The sequence below is a fragment of the Vulpes vulpes genome, chromosome 8 (genome assembly GCF_048418805.1).
Source record: "Vulpes vulpes isolate BD-2025 chromosome 8, VulVul3, whole genome shotgun sequence".
Classification (NCBI taxonomy): domain Eukaryota; kingdom Metazoa; phylum Chordata; class Mammalia; order Carnivora; family Canidae; genus Vulpes; species Vulpes vulpes.
Window position 1 is genome coordinate 35,936,231 of NC_132787.1, and position 14,322 is coordinate 35,950,552.

Sequence of the window (14,322 nt, forward strand, 5' to 3'; positions counted from 1 at the left end):
TTTTGAGATGTCTGTGACATAAAAGGAGTTACAAGCCAGAACTGAGTCGAATGGTCAGAGAAAGGAAATTAAAAGCATTTTCTCCTTCTTCTGATTCAAATACTTTCATATTAATCACATTATTCAGTTTGATGTATATTGTAACCAGATAGATATAGAGTAGTATTCTGCAACATGCTCCAAAGCATTCAGAACCTCCTCTCAATGTAGAACAAGAATGTAGAATTACAAACTTCTGTGTACAGAAGTTTGCATATGTCCTCCAAGCTATTTTTCTTTTGAGAGTCTTGATCCTCCCTCACACTAATTTTCATTTCGTACAGGTGTGCAGATCAGTGAAAAAGCTTCTACTTTTATCACCCAATTGCTCGGGAGTGTGAGCTTTGAGAACATGGATCCTTTCTATAGAAGAGGAATTTCTTATCTTGGAACTGTAAGTCTGTACATGGTTTCGTTTCATTTTCTTGGATCACGGATTGCCCTTTGAACATTTCTGGACACGATTTTCCTACTTTCCTAACACCCTTGCAGCCTTCCTGCATCTGATAGACAAAAAAAAGTCCCTGGGGAAAAGAAAGCAATAAATACAATTATAGATGTCTCCACTTTATGTTATCTATTTAATAGAACATCTTTTTGCCTATAGGAATATCATAAAATTACAAATAAATGATCATATTTATGAATAGAAAAATTCCTTCTCTCTAGAAATGTGACAATTTGAGTTTTAAAAATTAATGCCTTTTTTTTTTTTTTTGGACAGCTTAAATTTTCCGGTCCTAATAACATACCGATGGTGAACAAGTTATTGCAATTGGAACTCAATAACAGATTTATAGGCAACTACACCACAGATGAGAATGGGGAAGCTCTATTCTCCATTGACACTTCCGATATATTCGATCCAGAGTTCAACCTGAAAGTAAGACATCAAAGAGCAGACGAGATCCCAGAAAGTATTAGTGTTACGAATGTTGAACATTGCGAATCTCTTAAAAGATCATTTGTATTAAGAATGTATTTTAGGGGTGCCTGTGTGGTCCAGTTGGTTAAACAACTGACTCTTGGTTTTGGCTGAGATCATGATCTCAGGGTCATGAGATCGAGCCCCCCAAGGGCCCCGTGCTCAGCTCAGAATCTGCCTAAGACTCTCTCTCCCTCTCTCATTGCCCCTCCCCTCTCTCTAAAAATAAATAAATCTTTTTTAAAAATAATATATTTTAATGAAGTTTTAAACTTTAGAGTATTTTGTTTGCTTGTTCATTAAATAACACAGGAGAATACTTATTCAAGAGGATGAGATAATAGCCTGGTACAATTGTTACAAAGTCTCTACCAACCAATATTTTCCTCTGAGAAACTAGAGATAGTTCATGAAAGTAATTTGGCCCTTGGTTCCCCTTTGATCATCTGATGCATAGATAAGGGACATGCTATGATTTCTATTTGTCTGCTTCTTAAACAGAATTTTGGAGTTGAACAATTTGTGTACAAATACAGCTGTAAGACACAGGGCATAAGGCTATTCTCTGACTTCAATTACAAAATAAAAATAAATTAGGGTAGGCCTAATAACATATATATACAATTATGGTCATGTTTTATATACAAAAAAGAAGGAAGTGAGGTTATTTTTTTACTTCCAAAAACTTGATCTTAGAAACCTCAGCCACATGCTAAGTTTCCTCCCTACTTTGAGGAGATAAGAAGCCTTCCATTCTGGAATAATTTCTGTCCTTAAAAGTCTTTATAGCTCTAAGATCCTGTGCTTTCCTTTTCTTACCAGGCCGCATATATTACTCCTCCAAGCTGCTATCCTCCCAGCTGGCTAGCACCTGAGTATATGGATGCTCATTTCTCAGTTTCACGCTTTTACTCCCGAACCAGTAGCTTCCTGAAGATTGTTCCTGAGCCAAAGCAACTTAGATGCAATCAGCAGAAAATTGTTACTGTGCATTACTCCCTAAATGGGGAAGCATATAGGGATGATTCAAATATCAATTTCTTCTACTTGGTAAGTCTCAGTTGCTGGATCCTTGGGTCTTGTCTAATTGTCTGCTTAGCATAATGCAGCTTAGAACAGGTAGGTCAATCATGCCATGGTAGCTGAGTGCAAGCTGACCTTCTCACTTTGTTGTGAATACTGTTGGATCTTTTAAGAACAAACACAGAAACAAATAAATGAACACATAAACGAATAAGCACATTAAAAGATCCAAGGTGATTTCAGTTTCCCTACGGTTGAAAAACTTACTCTTCAGAGTCCATTTTAAGCACTCCATTAAAATTCATGTCAAGTATTTATGACCCTTCATGAGAGTACATTAGGCAGGTGCCAGAGAGTAAAGTGGAAGGCTCGTTTTGATAAGCAAAAGAAATTGGCCCTTTTGGTTCTGTCCCCATATTTATCCATCCTGTCCTTATCAGACATATTGAAAGGTGAAAAGCTAGACTTTGCTGCCCTGTGGATGCCTCCATCTTACAAATGAGAGAACAGTGATGAAGTGAAATGACTGGGCTTACTCAAAGCTAGAGAGACTAAATAATTCAGAGCTTTGTACAGCCCCTTGCACAGCGCACTGCATATTATTCACCAAGTTTCTAGCACATAATAGGCTTACAATTAATCATCGTTTCTGTGTTCTTTTCCAAGTTGTGCAGAGTTGACTTTTAGAACTTGTTCATAGAAGCTACCTTATCTTTGAAAGAGAATTATCATTAGACCGTTCATTATCCATTTTTAATGTCTATTAAATGCTATATGATGTTGAATATTGTGTTTTCTTTATTCTGCACAGGTGATGGTAAAAGGAGCTCTCTTCCTCGGTGGACAAAAGGACATCAGAAACAAAGGCATACAAAATGCATTCATTTTTTCCTATGTACTCTGCCTTCATTTTTCTTTCCTTTTAAGGAAATGTTATAGGGATAGAGTCAAGAGGTTAGGAAGAGCAACTTAACGTTAATGATCAGTGGCTAGAAAGCAGTAGTATGGCCCAGGGTATCCTTTCAAATATTTCAAAAAAAGATTTCAACTTGTTTCTATTATTGCCAGATTATCAAGCACATTATAGAAAAGTGATGTCCAAAACCCAAATATCATTAATGCCTAAATTATGCAGTCTTTTTTATTTGTGTACATCATTCTCATTATATAATTGATTTAGCTTTAAAATAAAGCCCAATTTGCTCTTCCTATGCCATTCTCTTTGAGCTCAGTGTAGCCAATGAGCCAGGAAACTTTGGGCACTGTATCTGTTAGTGACATTTCTTATTTACACAGCCTGGAAAGGAAGCTTCTCATTCCCAATCAACATCACTGCTGATCTGGCCCCCGTGGCTGTCGTGCTTGTCTACACCCTTCACCCCAGTGGGGAAATCGTGGCTGACAGTGTGAGATTCCAGGTTGACAAGTGCTTTAAAAACAAGGTGATGTTTCTTCTATTTCTTGTCTGTCTCGAGAGAGAGCAGCGGGCAGTTTTCTCCCTGTTGTCTTCTTATGTGACTACCATCAGCTTTACGTGGTGATCTCACACTAAATATTGGTGTAATTTAATTATTAGAAATGAAAGAACCCCCAAGCAGAATGAATAACCTTGGCAGCAATGCCAATACTGAGATGGTAGGAGGATGGTGAAGGAGATGACCTCACAGAGAGTGAAGGGTGAGAACGAACAGGGAAAACATAAGTACAGGGATCTAAAAACACTTATTTGGAAAAGATTGAGTTTATTCAAATTATTTTTCATGTATCAAATTTATTTATTCAAGTTATCTTTTAAATTACCTGACTCTCTTTTCCTTCCTCCACTCTAGGTTAGCATAAAGTTCTCAAAGGACCAGGGGCTACCAGGCTCCAATACGAGTTTCTATCTGCAAGCAGCCCCTGACTCATTCTGTGCACTCCGGGCTGTGGATAAAAGTGTTCTTCTACTGAAATCAGAGCAACAGCTGTCAGCTGAAAGTGTAAGCTCTCTGACTTCCTCATTTTCATCCGGACCTCTTACCCTTCAGCTGATGTTTTTATTTAAGATGAAACATGTTAAGAATATCAAATACTTTCTCCCTTTGTTCCCTCATGGACTATATATTTTATTTTTCTTGAAATCTAGAGTTAAACCTCTGTGTTGAAGGATATGCTTGGAAACAGTCTAAAGTTGTTATCTATTAACAGATCTTATATTTTCTTTTTTTTAAAACCATTCATTTTTTAAAATAAATACATATTTTAAAGATTTATTTATTCATGAGAGACAGAGAGAGAGAGAGGCAGAGACACAGGCAGAGAGAGAAACAGGCTCCATACAGGGAGCCCGATGCGGGACTCGATCCCGGTCTCTAGGATCAGGTCCTGGGCTGAAGGCAGTGCTATACCACTGAGCCACCCGGGCTGCCCCAGATCTTATATTTTCATATGCATTTCCAGACCAGTGGTTCAGAGTTTCACATCAAAATTGTTTCCATTAGTAACAGTTGAATATTTTTCCTTATTTTTTTTAGCACAAGGACATATAAATATTGAGATGTATGATCCTATTTACAACTAATTTAATAATTTAACATTTTTTCTTCTTATTAAAATTATACCTGTTGCTTTAAACTATTTGAGCTGCTATAACAAAACACCCCAAACTAGGTAGCTTATAAACAACAAAAAGATTTCTCACAGTTCTGGAGTCTGAAATTCTGAGATGAGGGAGCTAGCATGGTCAGGTGAGTTCCCTCCTCTGTTTTGTAGACTCCTTGTATCCTCACCTGGTGAAAGGGACAAAGGACATCTCTCAGGCATCTTTCACAAGGGCATTAATCTCATTCTCTACTGGCTTCACATTAATGACCAATTCACCTCCCAAAGGCTTCACCTCCTAATTCCATCACATTGAGCATTAGGATTTCAACATGTATATTTTGAGAAGATGCACACATTCAGACCACAGCACCTGTGTAGTTAGAAAATGTGCAAAAAAAACCAAAGGCATAAAGAAGGAAATCTTTAAAATCATTTATAATCTTAACACTTAGACATATATTTTTTATTTCACAAAATTTCACAAAATGGACTTTTATTGTACAGAAATAAACATTTCTGATGCAATTGTTTAAATCTCTTTTCTGAAGGCATATGCATTTTACAAATGAGATCTCACTTAAAAATGCAATTTTGCATTCTGCTTTCAACATACTAAGTAGACCTAGTTTTAAATATAAAGTATAAAAATTAATTAATAACTATACTAAAAATTATTAAACATGACATAAACTGTACATTTTTCCCCAATCTAAAAGTTAAGTACATTTACATTTCTTACTGGAGCTAAGAAGCTTCTAACTGATTTCAGAGTCAGAAAAGTATCAACAGATAAAGGATAAACTTACCTATAAATGTGGAAAATGTATATATACTTTTTTCTAAGAGTTTAATGGAACAAGAATAAATAGTTTCTGCTCATTCTTACTACAACTGGAGGTAGCAAGGTCTTAGAAAGACCATCTTGAGGAAAAACCATGAAGGGTCCATCATTAGAAAATTCCAGAAGAACTTCACCAGACCAGAAGATTCAAGTGAACCAGAATATAACACAGAGCCAAAACTAGTTGCCCTTGTTTACTATCTATAGCAATATTAACACTGTAAGTCATGTTATATAAATGAGTTCCAATTCATATTGTTTGTAGTACGTTTAAAATTATGTTTTGTAAGTTTTTTAGTTTTAAATAATTTTAAATATTTTATTTATTTTATTTTAATTGGGGAGGTGCTAAGGTGTGGGGCAGAGGGAGAGAGGGGGAGAATCTCAAGCAGACCACTTGAGTGTGGAATAGCATTTATTTAATTTTTCTCCTTTTAAAATTTAATTTCCATCCAATTGATACATTATCCTTGCTTTACTGATTTGTGGTACTACCTTCTTCATATACTGTATTTCCGTTGGTAATTATGTTTATTTCTGGAATTTATATTCAATTTCATTGGTCTATCTATTATTGTGCCAGGACCACACTGTTTTAATTATGGAAGCTTTGTAGTGTGCATTAATTTTAGGTAGGAATCAATTCCTCATCTTCATCCCTCAGCTTTTTGGTTTTAGAATTTCCTGAGCTATTTTTCCAAGTTTGATTTTTTTTTCCCCATGGCAATTTTATTTTTGACTCATCTAACTCAAAAAAAAAAAGTTTACTGATATTTTTATTGTGATTGCATGGTATTCATAAATCAAATTAACTACATCTTGATAGTGAGACGTCATATCAAAAACAAGGAATGTCTTTTCATCTGTTTAAGTCTACTTTTGGTCTTTCATGAACTTTAATTTTAAATCATTTTTATATAGTTTCCTATTAAGCTTATTTATGAGCATGTTAACTCTTTTGTTGCTATTATAAATGAGATTTTCTCTTCTCTTATACATTCTAACTTGTTATTGTTTGGGTATATGGGAGGTATTCTTTGCATAGTAATTTTATATTTTGATGACTTACTGAATTCCTTTATTGATTTAGTTAGTTTATCAATGGTTCTCTAGGCTTTCTAGGTATATGATCTATATCAGCAAATAGAGATAATGTTCTTTCTTCTTTTTCCCCAATGCATCTATATTTTTTAAATTTTGTACCTAATTGCAGCACAATGTTAAATTGCAGGAGGAATAGCATTTTTGCCTTATTCTGGACCTTAACAGAAATAACTGGTAGACTATCCTATGCCTGTTGCTTTTGTGCATGGTAGTTTCTTCATAACCTCCTCTATTTCTTTTATAGAAATTACTCTGCTTAGGCACTGTTTCTCTACTGGTGTCAGTTGTAGCAATTTTTATTTTCCTAAAAAAAGTAAGCCTTTCATATAGCCTTTCAAATTTATTTGTACTGAAAAGTGCAAAGAAATCTCATGATGTTTAAAAATTGTGTGCTCTATACCCTATGATCCAGCAATTGCACTACTGAGTATTTACCCCCAAAAATACAGATGTGGTGAAACGAAGGGGCACCTGCACCCCCAATGTTTATAGCAGTACTGTCCACAATAGCCAAATTGTGGAGGGAGCTGATATGTTCTTCAACAGATGAATGGATAAAAAAGAAGTGAGATAGATAGATAGATAGATGATAGATAAATGATTGATAGATATAGATAGATAGATAGATAGATAGATAGATAGATATAGATACTCATTTTTCTTAAGTTTCCTTTAACCTAGAACACAGTCTTTCTTTGTCACTTGTGAAAATGCTATTTTTGAAGAACATAAGCCAAATAGGTTTTTTTGTTTGTTTTTTGTTTTTTGTTTTTTTTAAGAGAGAGTGTATGAACAAGAGGTAGGAGGCAGAGGGAGAAAGAGAATCTTAAGCATATGTATATAATGGAATATTACTCAGCCATCAGAAAGGTATACTTTTTGGGCAGCCCGGGTGGTTCAGTGGTTTAGCACTGCCTTCAGCCCAGAGCCTGATCCTCGAGACCTGGGATTGAGTCCCACGTCGGGCTCCCTGCATGGAGCCTGCTTCTCCCTCTGTGTCTCTGCCTCTCTCTCTCTCTCTCTCTGTATGTGTCTCATGAATAAATAAATAAAATCTTTAAAAAAAAAGTAAGGTATACTTTTAATGTATCCCTTAGATTCTGATCTATAGCAATTGCATCATCATTTTTTAGAAATTCTATAATATTTGTATTTAGCATTTCACTGAAAACTCATTTATTTATTTGCCTGGGCTTTTTTTCCTTTATATTTGAAGTCTAATGGTTTTATTAAAACATCTATCAGAAAAAATAAAGATAAAAAATAAATAAAACATCTCTCAGAATCTATTGTTTGGGAGAATTTTTACCAGATATTCAGTAGACCTATGCATTGTGTAAATTCATCTTTCATTTCCAGATTTTGTCTTGAATTATAATTTTAAACATGAGTTTTTCTATTTTCCTCTTTCTAGAAAAACTCTGTAACTCTACTGGATTTTCTTTGCTGGCTTTCCAATTCAACTACTCTGCCTATGCCTCATTTTAATTTCTTTTTCTCTCATTTTCATTCTATCTTATATGCTGCTTTTTAAAGTTCACTTTCAATCTATTTTTTCTTGAACTTCTTATAGAGTTTATTTCTGATATTATTTTGACTATTTCCAACTTTAATAAATTACCATTTTATTTCTTCCTAGGTTTTGTTCACTTTCATTTTTTCTTTATTGAATTTCTAATTCATGGTGCTTTTTTAATACCCCAAATGAATGTTTGAGAATATTTGATTTATACAAAGTGTTTTGGGATGGCTTTTCTGTGTACTTATTTATTCAGTTAGTTAGTTTCTTTAGCAGAAAAGTTACATTGGCTAAAATGTTTCAATTTGCATTTTCTATTTTATCTTATTCAATTTTCTATGGAATTAATTTTCTCCAGTTCTTGATATTTTTCTGGACAGTATTCTTGAGTAAAGAGTGCCTTTTCCTGTTATTTTAATGAAATGCATTTTCTTTTTTAAAAAATGTTAATGTAGGAAATAGTGGTGGAGAAATTGGCAAATTTTTTCTCTTTCCAAGGGACATCACACGTGCTCTAATTATCTATTTCCCTTCAGCTATGCTTTTGGGAGCTGCCACTTCCAGGCAGATTCTTTTCAATCCCCTTTCCTGTATCCTATATTGAGTCAAAAACTAGGACTCATATTTTGATACAGAATGTTATGTTTTCTTTATCTGGAGTAGATTTGTTGTATTTCCTCTCATTTCTCCATCTAGTCTCTTCTTTCTCCTTATACTCAGTTAAGTCTTCCCTCCAACTTTCCATACCCTCAGATTTTCAGAAGTATGGAGCTCTGTTGGAATTTGGTGTTAATTTCTTTACTGACAAGGAATTTGAAGGTCATGGTATTATCTATATCCTAGTAATGTTAAAGATACATCTATGCGTTATTATTTCTCTTTGACCTTATATTTGTTTTGGAAGGATATTTGAGAAGATTTAGAATCAGCTACCAGATGACTCGGGGTCCTAGCATTATAAATGCAATGGATCATCTGTAAACTAGGCCTTGGATTAATCCACAGATCTTCAGTCATCTCTTTCTTACAAGCTATCCTAAGTCCTAACCAAACCTGAAAAATGTTATGAACATGAAATTGACCACCTCAAAAAAAAATTGAAATTTTCCTCTTCTGAAAGGATAAGTTGACTCAAAAGTGTTAGATTAAATATCTTGGATCTGCTTTTTTTTTTCCTTCAAAATTTTTATTTAAATTCTAGTTAGTTAACATAGAGTACAATAGTGGTTTCAGGAGTAGAATTCAGTGAGTGATCCATCATTTACATACAACAGCCAGTGCTCAACATGACAAGTGCCATCCTTAATATCCCATCACCCTTCTAACCCATCACCCTCAATTTGTTCTCTATCTTTAAGAGTTTGTTATGATTTTCCTCTCTCTCTTTATCCCCTCCCATATGATTATCTGTTTTCTTTCTTAAATTCCACATATGAGTGAAATCATATGGTATTTATCTTTCTCTGAGTGACTTATTTTGCTTAGCATAATACCCTCTAGATCCATCCATGCCATTGTGATTGGCAAGATTTTATCCTTTTGGATGGCTGAGTAATATTCCATTGTGTATATATACCACATCTTTTTTTTATCTATTTATCAGTCAGTGGACATCTGAGGTCTTTCCATAGTTTGTCTATTGTTGATAATGCTGCTATAAACATTGGGGTTCGTGTACTCCTTTGAATCTGTATTTTTGTATCCTTTGGGTTTTTATCTAGTAGTGCAACTGCTGGATCATAGAGTAGTTTTATTTTCAATTTTGAGGAATCTCCGTACTGTTTTCCAGAGTGGCTGCATCAGTTTGCATTCACAACAACAGTGCAAGAGGGTTCCCCTTTCTCCACATCCTCACCAATGTCTGTTGTTTCCTGTGTTGTTAATTTTAGCCATTCTGACAGGTGTGAGGTGGTATCTCATCCTGGTTTGGCTAGTATTTTTCTGATTATGAGTGCTGTTGAACATCTCTCTATGTCTCTGTTAACCATCTGGATGCTTCTTTAGAAAATTGGCTATTCATGTCTTCTATGTGATGGTTACTTCCTTAAAGAAAAGAACAAATCATTACAGCACAAACCTTGCCAATTTTGTAAAAATAAAAGGAATGCTTAAAATCATTGTGAACCATGTGATTTTTCTCATAGGTGTACAGCCTGCTTCCAAATATAGAACTATATGGTTATTTCCATCATGGTCTCAACCTTGATGATGGCAAGCTTGAACCTTGCATTCCTCAAAAGGATATGTTTTACAATGGTTTGTATTACATACCTGTAAGCAACTATGGGGATGGAGACATCTATGATATTCTCAGGGTAAGATCATTTAATATTTTTAAAATTGTTTCATCTCAATTTTGATTTTAGTATTCATTGTGCATATCTATGTTTTATTCATTGTATATTTTTCTTCCTATTTGTAGAGATTGGTGTCCATAATTTGTTTAAAGATCATTCAGAAATTGTCTTATTAAAAGGAGATATTAATTTTTGTTGATTTTTCTCTCTTTTGTTAAAAATAAGTGACAATGAAGTTATGAAATCTCATGTTTAAATAATGAAACAGTCAATTTATTGCAATAAATATTATGCAGAAATCATCAAATGAAGATGCTAAAATATAGTGCAGGCTCCATCTATATCTAGGCTATCAATTAGGTATGCTGAGGCCTCCACAAAGGGATCTTTATAATTGAAGTTAGATGTATAGGAGAAAAAGGGCATATAATTAGACAGATGTTAGTTTTGTCCCAGCTCTCCACAAGACTGACTATGCATTATGTGTGTATGTGTGTTTGTGTTTGATGTTAATTAGGGTGATGATAGTGCTTATCTCATAAGTATTTCTCCCATCAAATTAAATGGGGAACAATTTTAAATACTTAGCAAAATCCTAGAACAAAAATGCTAGACAAATCCTAGTGCTTATCATTTTTGTTCCAAACTAAAAACTTTCCATACATCAAATAAAGGTGACTTGAAAATCCCAGACCTTGCTAGTGGAGGACACCTGTATTTATCATCTACTTATAATTATAATATAGTTAATAGCCCTTTTTTAGATCTTACATGAAAGAAATTCACAACTTTCTTTTGTTGTTTGTTTCTTGGAAGGGTATGGGTCTGAAAGTCTTTACCAATCTTCATTACCGGAAACCAGAAGTATGTTCAATGGAGGGAAGGTTGCCATTCTCTAGGCCATCATATTCAGCCCCAGAAGAATATGCACCGATATACAGTTATGCCCCATCCAGAATTGCATGTGGGTAATCTAGAATTTTGTATCTGGGAGATGGCTAAAAGAATTCATAGAATTGGGTGTATTTGGGATAAAGCTATAAAAATTGGGGTTTACATGTGAATTATGCCATGTCTTTGGCTACAATTAGAAATCCATCTGCAAGTGAATAAAGCAGGATAAGGCTGACCGGAAATGGTTTTGTTTTGCTTTTTTTTTTTTTTTTAAGAAAAAATTTGCTTCAACTATGAAAGTTTATTTTTATTGGTAGAACACAATATCAGAAGAGCATAGAAAGTAGGCAACGTGTAGTGATATAGGAAGACAGTCATTACAAGTGATTATGAGACAGAAGAATGAGGTGTCCTTAAAGGGCCCTTATTCCTTTATTATGTATAAACCATAATACATAGAGTTCAGGGCAAAGATATTTTAACTCCCAGAGAGCCAAAAAGCTGGCATCAGAGAAGCATGTTCAAATACCAGTCCACTTTCTATTGGAAAGGCTGTAAGCACAAAAAGTCAGCCATAGTCTTAGATAAATGAGGTAGCCAAGAAGATTTTCAAAACAGAAATTTAGACAGGGAAGCAAAATGCAACAAGATCATCAAAGTGGAACTAAAATCGAAGCTGAATTCCAGGTCTGAAAAAACTTGAATAACACCCTTAAGTCCTTCTACATAACATTGAATTAGTATAGTGATTGAAGTCGGGATGATCATAAAGATGAGTACTAAAACTCCTCAAGAAAAGTGAAAGGCCTGACAACTTTAAACAAGGGTGGACTCAGTGAGGAATCAAGAAGCCCTATGAAGTCCAGAGTCTGAAACTACTCTGAAGTCCTAATCAAGAGGTTGGGCTTTCCATTTTTCTGCTACTCAATGACACCATATTCAGTAAACTTTATCAGAAACATTTCAATTTTTTAGTATGTTTCAATAAAATATTTTGAAACCCAGAATCATTCATTTTAATCTCTTTTTTCTTCAGTTATGCATTTGCTAACTCACTCAAGAAGCATTTATTGAGGCCAGGAACTGAGTCACACATTGTAAATGCAGTGGCTTATTTTCTACTCTCCTGGAACTTTTAGTCTAACAGGGAAGCATTATAGTGAAACAGGTAATTCCAAAAGCCTTGGGAGAGTGCATTATATGGAAAGAATATGAGTAGAAGACCTTAATTTCAAATCTCCAAGGGCTTATTATATGCCCCTAAAGGAAGTAGCATTTATACCAAGAAGTGAAAGATGAGTAAGACACCACCCACCGAAAGAGATAGAAGGGCATTCCAAGCAGGGAGAAAGTACTCTGAAAGACAAGCTAAGAAGGTAGATAGCTATGTAGACCTTGTAGGACATTCCAAGAGTTTGGACTGCATCTTAATCAGTAATGCACTATTGACAAGTTTTCAGCAAACAATCTAATATGTGTTTTTAAAAGATATCTCTGGTTGCTCTATGGAAAAGGGGATTGGGATTTGGGCTGTTTGTATGAAATATTCTAAATGCTAGTAATCAAATTGAGAGATGGCGGTACTTGGACCACCATAAAAAGACACTGGAAATAGAAAAATGTGGATAGATTTGAGAGCTGTTTTCAAGTAGTTTTCATCCGATTGGTTAGGATGGGAAACGTAGGATGGGGCATGGGATCAAGGACAATTCTTCAGTTTCTGATTTGGGCAAGTGGATCTTGGTACCTCTCAAGGAGACAGGAAATACTGGGGGAGGATATAATCCATTTACTTTTGGAACAGTTTCATTTGAAATGCCTAAAAAGCATTTTAGAAGAAATGTGTGTATAAGGGTACGACATGCATAAGTCTGGGACTCCGAAGAAAGGTCCAGGCAGGAGACACAGAGATGGGGCGGGGGGGGGGGGGGGGGGGGCAGTCATCAGCTCACACATTGTAATGGCACCATGTGTGAGTATATGGAGACAGTGTATAACGCAAAGAAGAGGACCTAAAACAGAGCTCTTAGTAACAAGTCGAAGAGGGACTAATTACATCCTCAAATGAGAATGGCAAAATGAGAGTGGCAAAGGAAAAAGAACTAGAAGGATGTGCTATCACAGAGGTTAACAACAGTGACAGTTTGAAAGGAACACGGTGATGAAGAATGTCAAATATGGACTAGAGGCAAGGCAAATGAAAGAAAGTGTTCTTTAGAACTAGTAATATTAATGTCCCTAGAAACTTTAGGGAAAGTAATGTTAGCATAATGGAACTAACACTATATTGTCAAATGAGAAACTCAATTCAATAAATGAATATAACTTTCTCTAAATTTGGCTGTGGAAAAATAATGTAGACCAATTGCTGTTTTTGTCTGTTTGTTGCTGTTTTTAGTAGTGGCAGAGATTTGAACATCAAAATGCTGATGCCTTGGTTGAAATGTACATTTATTGGCAATGCCAGTAATGCCAGGAGCAAAGCCCTATTTTGCTTCACACTGACCATGTGTGGATAAAGACATAGTTGATAGATGTGTGCCATTGAAACCCATACCTTCATTCTCTCCAAAGAAATCATTCTCTTTTCTTTTAGCTCATGAAAGCTTGAAGGAGAATTTTGACAATGTAGGACAGGCTATAATAGAAACAGTACGGACAAACTTTCCAGAGACATGGATATGGGACCTTGTCAGTGTCGAGTGAGTTTTTGAGTTTTCTCTCCTGTGTCTTTATTTCTATTTTCTTTTTGTGGTTATTTCTTCAAATTTATTTCTGGATATATAAATCAATACCATATTTGTAAAATATGTAATATATTCATTTGTATGTACTGACCCCATATTTCAATTTTTTCCCTAACATTCCTCATTTATTAATCTCATGCACATAGATGTAAGCTGCCTCAATTTTTAAAAAATAATTCAGTGTTTAAAGAAATGTGACATTTTTAAGGATAAATTTCATAGAAATCCAGCTCTCGAGATTGTTTTTTAATGCCCTGTCTAAACATCTTAACTTACTTTTAACCTTTGGTTAATATACCTTTGCTTGCTCTGGACTAAATTTAGTTTCCTTGTTTAGATAAAGAATGCAT

The 14,322-nt window shown here is 34.8% G+C and overlaps 1 protein-coding gene across 2 annotated transcripts in view; it reads left to right on the forward strand.

Annotated features, from left to right (window-relative positions):
* Positions 1 to 14,322, forward strand: part of LOC112917506 (ovostatin homolog 2-like) — a 51,682-nt gene that overhangs the window by 12,186 nt on the left and 25,174 nt on the right. For both annotated transcript variants that reach the window (XM_072766048.1, XM_072766049.1), the window contains exons 10-18: positions 324 to 433; positions 764 to 922; positions 1,787 to 2,014; positions 2,799 to 2,853; positions 3,284 to 3,429; positions 3,817 to 3,966; positions 10,179 to 10,349; positions 11,148 to 11,295; positions 13,822 to 13,927. In XM_072766048.1, the coding sequence (XP_072622149.1) occupies positions 324 to 433; positions 764 to 922; positions 1,787 to 2,014; positions 2,799 to 2,853; positions 3,284 to 3,429; positions 3,817 to 3,966; positions 10,179 to 10,349; positions 11,148 to 11,295; positions 13,822 to 13,927 (1,273 nt within the window). The remainder of the gene's footprint in view (positions 1 to 323; positions 434 to 763; positions 923 to 1,786; positions 2,015 to 2,798; positions 2,854 to 3,283; positions 3,430 to 3,816; positions 3,967 to 10,178; positions 10,350 to 11,147; positions 11,296 to 13,821; positions 13,928 to 14,322) is intronic.